This window comes from Scyliorhinus torazame, chromosome 8, assembly GCF_047496885.1.
Source record: "Scyliorhinus torazame isolate Kashiwa2021f chromosome 8, sScyTor2.1, whole genome shotgun sequence".
Lineage (NCBI taxonomy): Eukaryota > Metazoa > Chordata > Chondrichthyes > Carcharhiniformes > Scyliorhinidae > Scyliorhinus > Scyliorhinus torazame.
This window is the reverse complement of record NC_092714.1, coordinates 229,250,361-229,262,116: the sequence shown is the minus strand read 5'-3', so window position 1 is coordinate 229,262,116 and position 11,756 is coordinate 229,250,361. Positions and strand designations below refer to the sequence as shown.

General features: G+C 45.8%; 1 protein-coding gene across 1 annotated transcript; it reads left to right on the top strand.

Annotated features, from left to right (window-relative positions):
* Positions 1–2,896: 2,896 nt before the first annotated feature.
* LOC140428909 (NOP protein chaperone 1-like) lies at positions 2,897–3,391 on the top strand. Its single transcript, XM_072515557.1, is given in 1 exon segment — positions 2,897–3,391. A coding segment is annotated over 1 exon segment (495 nt).
* The last annotated feature ends 8,365 nt before the right edge of the window (positions 3,392–11,756 follow it).

Genomic DNA, 11,756 nt, shown 5'->3' with positions numbered 1-11,756 from the left:
AACAGTGCAGACATGACAATATTCCTTTTTTTTAACAAAACTGTATTTATTTTAAAATTGACCCTGATGAGCTGTAAGGTATCTGTGGTAGTATGCATTAGGGGCCATGTGGGACTGTGAAGCCGTGATGTCATTGGCTGACAGATCCCAGGTCCTGGTTGGCTGTTGACCTCTAGCTCCGCCCTGAAGGCGGAGTATAAGAACCAGGAGTTCTCCCCCGCAGGCCAGTCTGTTACTGAACTGCGGGGAACAAGTCATGCTTAATAAAGCCTCATCGACTTCACCTCTACTCGTCTCTCGGGGGTCTTTGTGCGCTACAGTATCTGATTGGGCCACTTGATTTTTGCAACTGAAACAGCCGAGTAAGTTTTCTGAAAATTTCTAAAATGGATCACAATGGGCAGGGGTCTCCCTGGCTTTTGACCATTTGACTAAAACTCCTCCTTCACTACGAAAGACCATCATCTGCCTTCTCTTGTGTATCAAAGGCCATTCATCATTTGATCAAAACTGCCTTCTCATTTTGAAGTCCTTTCACCCAATAAACCAAGAGAGTTCAAGCATTCTGCAGGACACCAGCAACAACATCACAGCAGCTGCAACAAAAGTTTGTGTCATCTTTCCTTATCGAGACCTATGAGGATTAAAAGTCTCTTTAATACCTCCTCCAACCTGATTCAAACAACTCAGAGTTTACCTATAAGAAATTGGACCTCTGGTTGCAACAGTTACCAGGACCTGTCAACGTGACTTTCGAAACATTCTTACAAAGGAACCCCACAGTTAATCCAGGTTTGACCCCAGCCATCTGAACTTAACCGAACTGAACTTCAATTCCAGAATGTGAAAAGCTCCCTTCACTGGACTCTCTATGTCACATGAACTGCTAATTATTCGGTTTGATTTGAATATTTGTAAAAAGTGCACTACCTTCTTTAACTGTATCTTTCTTGGTTGTATTTTGTGTGATTAACTGGCGCCTGGTTTGTTCCTGAAGTAAGAGATGAGACTCCAAGAAAAATTTGACTCGGAGCTTGAATCGATAATGGCGCTTCCCTTCGATCTGGTTCAGAGAGTCTTTGCCGTTTGCTTTTGGATCCTCCTCACACATACACCCCACCCCCACCAGGGTTTGCACCACGTTCCTACAATGACACTGCCCCTAGTACAGGTTGGCACTGCCAGGTACTGAAAATGCCAACCTGTCAGTGCTAATCTGTGCCAGGGCAGTTCCAGGGCACTGTACAGACGTATCCCTCTGTTTCCTGGGGGCTTTACTTACCTCTGCGGCTCCCCGAGGAATCTTCCCAACTGCCTCACACCTGGCCAAACGTGGAGGGAATCGCACCAGCATAACTTCACGCCGGCCCCAGGTCACGATTCTGTAAGTGGTGAAGGTCTGGAGAGAGTGCTCGCTAATGACATGGTAATGCTTGAAATGAGGTTCCCAGTCTCTCATGGCTCAATTCTCATGACTACACCAGTGGGCGGGGGGGGGGGTGTTGAACGCACATTAACAGGAGTTTGGGAACGTCGACCTTCTAAAAATTAAACCACACTGATTACAGGCTGAAGGGAAAGGAAATTGGGGGTTTCAGACTATCTCCATCCCCTGTCTGTAACAATACAAAAAGTAATGAGAAAGACATTTGCAAGGGATGTTAAAGATATCAGAAAATGTAGTTAAAATATATTGGTCGTTATTTACTGTCAATATAATTTCCTGAAAGTTGTGGGTATATAGTACAGCAACTTTAATTGCTTCATAATTAATTGTGAATTCCTAAAAGTTATTGTCTGAGGTGCTTGGCAAAAATAGCATCTTTTCCTTAGCCTTGCCCCACCAACCTTCCTTCAAGTATAATGGGCAATTTCCCATGAATTGCCCATTATACTTGCCACAGAAAGTTAATAACCACTAATCAACCTCACTGGCACTGAGAATTAACTATTAGTATGAAGTTACTAAGGGGAAAAAACGTGAGTGGGTTTGTATATAGACCCCCCATCTGTAGTGGTGATGTTGGGAAGGGCATTAAAGAGGAAATTAGAGATGCATGCAATAAAGGAACATCTGTAATTATGAGCGATTTTAATCTGCATATAGATTGGGCAAATCAAATTAGTCACAATATCGGAGAGGAGGAAATCCTGGAGTGTATACGAGATGTCTTTCTGGACCAGTAGGTTGAGGAACCAACTAGAGAGCAGACCATCCTGGACTGGGTATTGTGTAATGATAACATTTTTTGAAGAGGTGACAACGAAAATTGATGAAGGAAGGGCTGTGGATATAGTTTATATGGACTTTAGTAAGGCTTTTGACAAGGTCCCACATGGCAGACTGATACAAAAACTAAAATCACATGGGATTCGGGGAGGTCTGGCAAGATAGATACAGAACTGGCTTGGTTATAGAAGACAGAGAGTAGCGATGGAAGACTGTTTTTCAGAATGGAGATCTGTAGCTAGTGGTGTGCTGCAGGGATCAGTGCTGGGACCTCTGTTTGTATATATATATAAATGATCTGGAGGAAGATGTGGGTGGTCTGCTTAGTAAGTTTGCGGATGACACAAAGATTGGTGGAGTTGTTGATAGTGTCGAGGATTGTCAGAGGATACAACAGGATATAGATAGATTGGAGACTTGAACACAGAAATGACAGATGGAGTTTAATCTCGACAAATGTGATGTGGTGCATTTTGGAAGATCAAATCTAGTTAGGAATTATACTGTAAATGGCAGCACCCTTGGGAATATTAACATACAGAGGGATCTGGGCATGCAGGTCCACAGTTCCCTAAGTGGCAACACAAGGTGATTAAGAAGGCATATGATCATTCCTCCCACCGCCAGGTAGGGGCCCAAGTCCCAGCTGCATGGGACTTGCTCACAATGGCAGCCGGAGGTGGCACAGCATCGAACGGGATTCAGGAAGCGACGAGATCAGCGGAGCTGCTGAAAGCAGGAGAGGGGCTTGATATTAACAGGAAACCTCTGATCAACGCAGCAAATAAGAGGAGCTCAATCACACCACAGATTCTGAAGTTGCCAAGGAGCAGTGTGTTGGACATGCTGCAGAACTTCCTGCCACAGCTAGCCAAAGCTAATGAGGAACTCAGGAGACAAATGGAGACATCAGAACTGGGTCGGTTTGATATTGAGAATATAGACCATTGTTGAGGAAAGATGATTGAAATGAATGTGTCTCTGTTTGAACTGAATGGTGCTAGTGAAAGTGGAGAGGAAAAGTTAATATCTGAAAATGAGAGTTCTCAGTCTGAGAGTGAATCATTTGGGGAAGTAACAGAAGCAAATCTCAAACTACGTAGAAGTCCAAGACAAAGGAGAAGTCAAATAGAAGTTCTGTCAAGTTGTGGCACTAAGTAAGTGCCCCAAGGGACTGCAATCTGTACATTTATTTTCTGTTGTTTTAAAGGGCTGCAATGAGCTGAACGATGTCAGCGCAGACTTGGATTATTCAATCCTCCGTTTCACTGGATCTCTACACCAAATTAACCAATCAGCGGCCATGCTACCCCAGAAGTAGGAGTACTGGACCAATCATCCAGCAAAGCAGTGTCTCATGGTGACTGTCAGTGTGTGCCCTTTCAACAACCAAATAAAACAGCGTACCTCTAGACACAGGGCAGAGCACAAAAAAAAAAGAAGGCATATGGTATGCTTGCCTTCATCAGCCAGGGCTTGCGCACAGGAGTTGGGAAATCAAGTTGCAGATATATGTTAGGCCGCCTTTAGAGTATTGCGTGCAGTTCTCGTCATCACATTATCAGAAGGACGTGGAAGCTTTGGAGGGAGTGCAAATAAGGTTTGCCTGGTCTCGAGAAAGTCGGCTATAAGGAGAGGTTGAATAAACTAGGATTGTTTTGACTGGAAATACGGAGGCTGAGGGGAGACCTGATAGAGGCCTACAAACGTATGCGAGGCATAGACAGGGTGGATAGTCAGAGGCATTTTCCAAGGGTAGAAGTGTCAATTACAAGGGGGCACATGAGAGGGGTAAAGTTTAAGGAAGGTGTGCGGGGTAACTTTTTCACGCAGAGAGTGGTGGGTGCCTGGAACACGCTGCCAGAGGATATGGTGGAAGCAGGCACATTAGCAACATTTAAGAGAAATCTGGATGGGTACATGAATAGGGAGGAAATAGAGGGAAATGGACCGAGTAAGGGCAGAAGGTTTTTTTTAGTTAGGGCATCATAATCAGCACAGAAGGGCCTGTTGCTGTGTTGTACTTTTCTTTGATCTTTGTTCTCTTTGAATAATTGGCATCCTAGTCGTGCGAGGCCCCTTGGGGATGAGCGACCATAATATGATAGAATTTGTCATCAAGAAGGAGAGTGATGTAGTTGATTCTGAGATTAAGGAAACTATAGGGCGGCACGGTGGCGCAGTGGTTAACACTGCTGCCTTCGGCGCTGAGGTCCCGGGTTCAATCCCAGCCCTGGGTTACTGTCTGTGTGGAGTTTGCACATTCTCCCAGTGTCTACGTGGGTTTCACCCCCCACAACCCAAAGATGTGCAGGTTAGGTGGATTGGCCACACTAAATTGCCCCTTAATTGGAAAAAAAAATAATTGGGTACTCTAAAAAAAATATTGAATAAATAAAGGAAACTATGATGGTATGAGGCACAAGTTGGCTATGATGGGTTGGGAAACTTAAAGGAATGATGGTGGATGGCAAGCATTCAAAGAGCACATGGTAGCCTGTAACAATTGTCGATTCCTGTCTGATGCTAAAAAAAACGGGAAAGGTGGCCAAATCATGGCTTACAAGGGAAATTAGAGATAGTATTAGATCCAAGGAGGAAGTATACAAATTCGCCAGGAAAAACAACAGACCTGAGGATTGGGAGCAGTTTGAAATTCAGCAAACGAGGGCCAAGAGATTGATTAAGAAGGGAAAATAATAATAACAATAATAATATTATAATAATAATAATTGCTTATTGTCACAAGTAGGCTTCAATTAAGTTACTGTGAAAAGCCCCTAGTCGCCACATTCTGGCGCCTGTTCGGGGAGGCCGGTACGGGAATTGAACCCGCGTTGCTGGCCTTGTTCTGCATTACAAACCAGCTGTTTAGCCCACTGTGCGAAACCAGCTCCTAATGTATGAGAGTAAGCTTGTGGGGAACATAAAAACTGACTGTAAAAGTTTCTATCGGTATGTGTAGAGAAAACGATTGGTTAAGACAAATGTAGATCCCTTACAGTCAGAAACAGGGGAATTTATTTATTTATTTTTTTAAACCTAGAGTACCCAATTCGTTTTTTTCAATAAGGGGCAATTTAGCGCGGCCAATTCACCTATCCTGCAAATCTTTGGGTTGTGGGGGCGAAACCCATGCAGACACGGGGAGAATGTGCAAACTCCACAGGGACAGTGACCCAGGGCCGGGATCGAACCTGGGAGCTCGGCGCTGTGAGGAAGCACTGCGCCATCGTGCTGCCCCCGAAACAGGGGAATTTATAATGGGAACTGTAGCCAGTTAAAATGGCTAACTTCCGATTTAGAATGGCCAACCCCGATTTAAAATTGCGAACGGAAAAGGCTGATGGGAAAATAAGCCAACAGGACTAAAACAAGCAGCTGCAGGTAAACCTGTGTATTCGCCTCTGGGAAGGCCAGACAAGATCGATACCTGCAGCCATCAGCATAACAAAACACCAGCCATCTGAATACTAATTAGCAATCCACGGGAACAATGTGCAACAAATTAGACACACAAAGCCAACCCAGACTTTTCGGCGCCAACAGGAGCCTACACAAAGGGAGGTGAACGATCACCCCAAGACCACCCATCGATCAAGGAATCGCTGCAGCATTGGAGAATATCGAACCAAGTGATTGGGACAAAGTCCAATCACTTGGAACCAGGTACAGGGCCCGCCCCGAAAGGCGGGAAGCCCCTGGGGACTATAAGTATAGAGTCCAAGTTCAAATCGAACCTTCTCCTCTCTGCCACCCTCCTGCGACCCTTCTGCTGACCTTCTGCAACAGCCGCTCAAATCGTAAGTCTTACTTCAACGCTCGCTGCGAGATAGGCGCTCGTAGCTATCGATCTGTACCAGCTTTGAATCCCGCAGGCTCAGAACCCAAACGAAAGGCCATTTGTTTCCCTGACCTGGTGGGCCATTTCCAAGTTAACTATTGGCCTGTTAGTTGTAGGAAGTAGCTTAGAAGTAGAATTTATGCATGAGTATTGATTACTGTATATAATAAATGTGCGTTGATTTAACTCTTACTAAGCGGTGTGTTGGATTATTGATCATTACTCGGACTTGAACCACGTGGCGGTATCAGAAAGATACCTGGCGACTCAAGAGCAAAGGTGATAGAACAGAGCAATTAAACTAAGGCTAAAATTAGCAGCAACATTTGGGGACATCCTGACTGGACCCGATCTAGAAGTGGAAAACCACTCTGGGAGAACCCAAGAATTTGAATTAGAAACCCAATTGGAAACAGAAAGCCACAAGTGTTCAAGCAGTTCTGATCAATACACATAAGTCGGAAGTGTGTGTATGCATGCGTAACTACCAGGGCTATAAGGTAAAACTGATAGTTTTTTGTTGCGTCAAAACTGTTGGAAGTTTGTATATCGGAAAGTAGCGAAAGCCGTACCCGTATTTACAACACTGCCTTAGCCTCCTGTTCCAAATTTTAACAAAGAAGCAGTCGGATAGGAAAGATGGCAATGCAGACAATGCAGCGCTTCATGAACCCTGAGGAATTTGCAGTCGCAGCAACCAGCAGCAGTAGAGTGGGACAATGTCCCATTTGGGAAGAAGAAATCAGGAAATATCTCAAAGGGAAAGGATGGCCCCTTTGGAATGATTTCTGTGATAACGAGGAATCAGGTCCCGGAAGCATAGGACATACTTGGTGGGAGAACCTGAGCGAGATCCACAAAAAGAGCTTGGGAAAAGCTCGCAAGCCGATGGCAATCGTGTCCTGTTTGGCACAATTGCGAGGCACAGAGGAGGTCGTTAAGACACTCCGCAAAGAAGTTGAGGGCGTACATCGGATGAGTAAGGTCGATGTAAGCGAAGTAGAAAGAGAGAATATGGAATTGAGGAGGAAATTGGCAGCAAAAGATGGAGAGGTGGATGATGCCAAACGGGCTCACCAGTCTTGTCTGGTGCATTTAAGCAGCTTCTAGTCTCAATATGAAAAGGCCTATCAGGACACGCAACGTGCAGTCCTGGTACAAGAGGAGACAGAAAAACAGGTAGAGACATGACAGAAACAGTGTCGTGATCTCAAGGCAGCATTAAGAGCACTCCATGCTGCCACCACAGAGCAAAGACAAAGCACCTTAGATCACGCAAAGTGCCGGAAGCAGATTGCAGAGCTGCAATCGCTGCTTTCTGTTCAAAAAGGTTTTCAGGAAACCTTTGGGGAAAAGTTAAATCAGGAAGACGGCCCTGATTGGGAAGAGTTCAACGAAACAGCGCAGAGATATGTTCAGGGAACATGTGCGCAGGGAAAGCTCCAAAAGAGAAAAGCGCCCCAACCCCCCACACAGCAAATAGTTCACGCTCCAATGAACCCTGTAACCACTCTCCGCACAGCCACACCGGACGATGTGGAATATCTATATTCCACCCCCTTAACAGTGACCCAATTACGGGACGCGTGTGAGAAGATCACACCGTTCCTCCCCACCTCAGACCCCCACCATTTCTTTGCCACAATTAGACATCAGGCGCACATGTACGGCCTGGATGAGCGAGAGCATGTAAAGCTCACAGTTTTAAGTTTAGATCCGTCAGTAGCAGCAGCCCTTCCCGACCCACAGAATGTAGGAGGAGGCACCCTTGCAGAAATGCATACCGCGATCCTGGATGCAATCGGGTATAACCGGGGTGACCCCGTAGATGGCCTCAATAAGTGCAGGCAGGAAAAGACAGAACACCCCACAGCGTTTGCTGGACGCCTGTGGATTCATTTCACAGCAGTTATTGGTAATTTAGAACGCGCCCATTTGTCCCAAGACGGTGTGGCCAAATGGACCCGCACCCTTATCTCCCATGCCACAGAGGCAGGACAAAAAGCCTGCACGAATTATGACCCCTCAGAGGAAGCCCACAATGAGAAATGGGTTTTAAAAAGATTGTCCCGCGCCTGGGAGCAGTCGGTACAAAGCAAACCCAGTTATCCCGAAGAACAGCAGGCAGAAGCAGATAAACCCGCAGTTAGGGAACCCGAGGAAGAGCAGGCAGACATGCATCCAGTTAAAATGCACCAGAACCCCGCATGGGTAAACGAAGGAAGCAACAGCCCCCCACCCCCCCCAGAAACCACCGGAATGTTATAATTGTGGACAATTAGGACATTACGCACGAGAATGTCAAGCCCCCCTGAAACTGCAACGGAATCAACCCACAAATGCCCCCCGAACCAGCAAAGACACCAACAGCCCCGACCCCCCACCCAGGGAACCATACCCAAGGGAACAATGCACCAGAGAGCCTGCTCCACCTTATGTGCCCCAGGGGTCATGTTACAACTATGGGCAGCCAGGCCACTTCGCCCGAAATTGCAGGAGACCCCCACCAGCTAGACTAGCCCCCAGATATGAAAGAGAACACCACCCACAGCAGCTACAAGGTCCCAGCTGCCCCATGCAAACTGTGAGCACTTATCCACCACTTCTCATGGCAGCGTTACCTCAGCGAGGCCACTTCATTTTTGTTTCACTCCTCCTTCCTTTCTTCTTCGGTCACGCTGCACCCCCTCCATATGCTAGTTACACCCCAGTCCAAATGTGATTTGCGATGTCCCGTATTCTGATGGAACCTGCAGAATGTTTTATGTTGTGTGTACGTTTGTTAAATGTTGTATGTCTGGCAGGAGAATTTTTTTTTCTCACTGCCACATGCCTATTCGGCCGAAACCTCCGAGGACTTATCTTCAGAGACTAACCATTGCCAGACGCCAATTCACCTGAAACCTCTGAGGACTTGCCCACAGAGACCCACCGTTGCAAGACACTTGTTCAGAGGAACTAGCTTGTCTGCAGACACTTGTTTGGGTACCAGACGCCCGATTGCAACTGCCCTTCTGGTTCGAAGGATAGAACCACTACGACAGCCCCACCACGATGACTACATTTTTGCCCGTTCTTGTCCGTTGCTCAGGCAGTGGAGGAACGGCTTGAGACCCGCCCTGCGTGGGAACCCCCCGCTGGTCAATTACGCTCAGGTAGGAGAGACACGGCATTGGAAGCCGTCCTACCCGGGGCTCCATCCAAATCGTACCCGTTGCGGCCCATACGCACCTCATTTGGCATTTTTCAGTTCAAAAAGTTTTGTTTGTTTAGGTAACCTTTAGGTTGCCGGCCATCTGCTATTTACATCCTGGAACATTTGGATGCTAAATCAGCACTGGTTCATCATTGGGAAGTGTGTCTTCTCCTAAAATTTGTTTTTTGAAAAAAAAATGAGGGAGTCACACATAGTGACCAATTATAAAGGGAATAATTGGCACCAAAGGACAGACACACTAGCATACCAGATATTAAACAAAGTTAGTTACAGACACTATGCTTGTTTCTACATAACTCCAGAAGCTCCAGGACCGGAGAAAACAAAGAAAGAAAAGGAAAGAGAACAGCCATGAGGACTTCCTTCATATGGATCAACGTAATGTTATTGGACATTTGGTTGCGCGTGACCGCGAACCCCATGACTTCAAGACCCCCAGCCGTTAATGTTTCACTATCCCGCAGTACCCAGAGCCCAGTCACCAGCGACACTACATCTTCTTGGTGTGCCAGTTTCATAACCTGGTACTCCCTGTCCTATGTGATCGAAACACTACGAGCGTTGGCAATACTCTGCTGCATCGTGCAGACTATGCGTCTACGAAAATGGAGAAGGAGAACCTACTACCCTCGAACCCCGGTATATAGGATCAGATCCCCTTTGTTCGGTTACGACCAGACCCCCGACCCCCGCGATCTATAATAAAGTAATAAAGTGCATTCACTTGCGTTTATTGTTATTGTAAATAAAGAGATGTAAAGAACTTTTTCATGAGCAAAAATTGTATGATCCTGAGCTTGACTGCCAAGCCAGGGAAGACTGTATGAAATGCTATGATTTTGTTGTATGATTGAGGAAGGTAGGATAATGGAATGTTTAGGTGAGTGTAGTATATTAAGAATAAGTTAGAGGTTCCAAGTTTATTGTTTTGTAATGCATGCCCCTGTCTGGCATAGCGCCCTTAGAATTATTAGTTAAAGTTTTTTGTGCATAGCTATGATCAGTGCAGAGGCCATGAAGGAAGTGTCCCCCCCCCCAGGTGAGGGAATGGAAAGCAACATAATGATGTGATCCTTCACACTTCGCGTTAGGATCACAAGGAGGGAATGTAGCCAGTTAAAATGGCTAACTCCCGATTTAGAATGGCCAACCCCGATTTAAAATGGCGAACGGAAAAGGCTGATGGGAAAATCAGCCAACAGGACTAAAACAAGCAGCTGCAGGTAAAACTGTGTATTCACCTCTGGGAAGGCCACACAAGATCGATACCTGCAGCCATCAGCGTAACAAAACACCAGCCATCTGAATACTAATTAGCAATCCCCGGGAACAATGTGCAACAAATTAGACACACAAAGCCAACCCAGACTTTTCGGCGCCAACAGGAGCCTACACAAAGGGAGGTGAACGATCACCCCAAGACCGCCCATCGATCAAGGAATCGCTGCAGCATTGAAGAATATCGAACCAAGTGATTGGGACAAAGTCCAATCACTTGGAACCAGGTACAGGGCCCGCCCCGAAAGGCGGGAAGCCCCTGGGGACTATAAGTATAGAGTCCAAGTTCAAATCGACCCTTCTCCTCTCTGCCACCCTCCTGCGACCCTTCTGCTGACCTTCTGCAACAGCCGCTCAAATCATAAGTCTTACTTCAACGCTCGCTACGAGATAGGCGCTCGTAGCTATCGATCTGTACCAGCTTTGAATCCCGCAGGCTCAGAACCCAAACAAAAGGCCATTTGTTTCCCTGACCTGGTGGGCCATTTCCAAGTTAAGTATTGGCCTGTTAGTTGTAGGAAGTAGCTTAGAAGTAGAATTTATGCATGAGTATTGATTACTGGAAATAATAAATGTGCGTTGATTTAACTCTTACTAAGCGGTGTGTTGGATTATTGATCATTACTCGGACTTGAACCACGTGGCGGTATCAAAAAGATACCTGGCGACTCAAGAGCAAAGGTGATAGAACAGAGCAATTAAACTAAGGCTAAAGTTGGCAGCAACAGAACAAAGAAATGGCTGATTAACTAATTACATTCTTTGGTTCTGTCTTACAAAGTAGGACACAAATAACATAAAAGAAATGCTGGGGAACAAAGGGTTTAGTGAGAAATTAGTAGAGAAACCAAAAGAGAAAATGCTGGAAAATCTCAGCAGGTCTGACAGCATCTGTAAGGAGAGAAAAGAGCTAACTTTTCGAGTCCAGTTGACTCTTTATCAAAGCGTTTGACAAATGGTCATCTGGACTCGGAACTTTAGCTCTTTTCTCTCCTTACAGATGTTGCCAGACCTGCTGAGGTTTTCCAGCATTTTCTCTTTTGGTTTCAGATTCCAGCATCCGCTGTAATTTGCTTTTAATTAGTAGAGAAATGCTGTTGGAGAAATTGATGGGATTGAAGGCCAATAAATCCCCAGAGCCTGATAATTTACATCCCAGAGTACTTAAGGAAGTAGCCATAGAAATA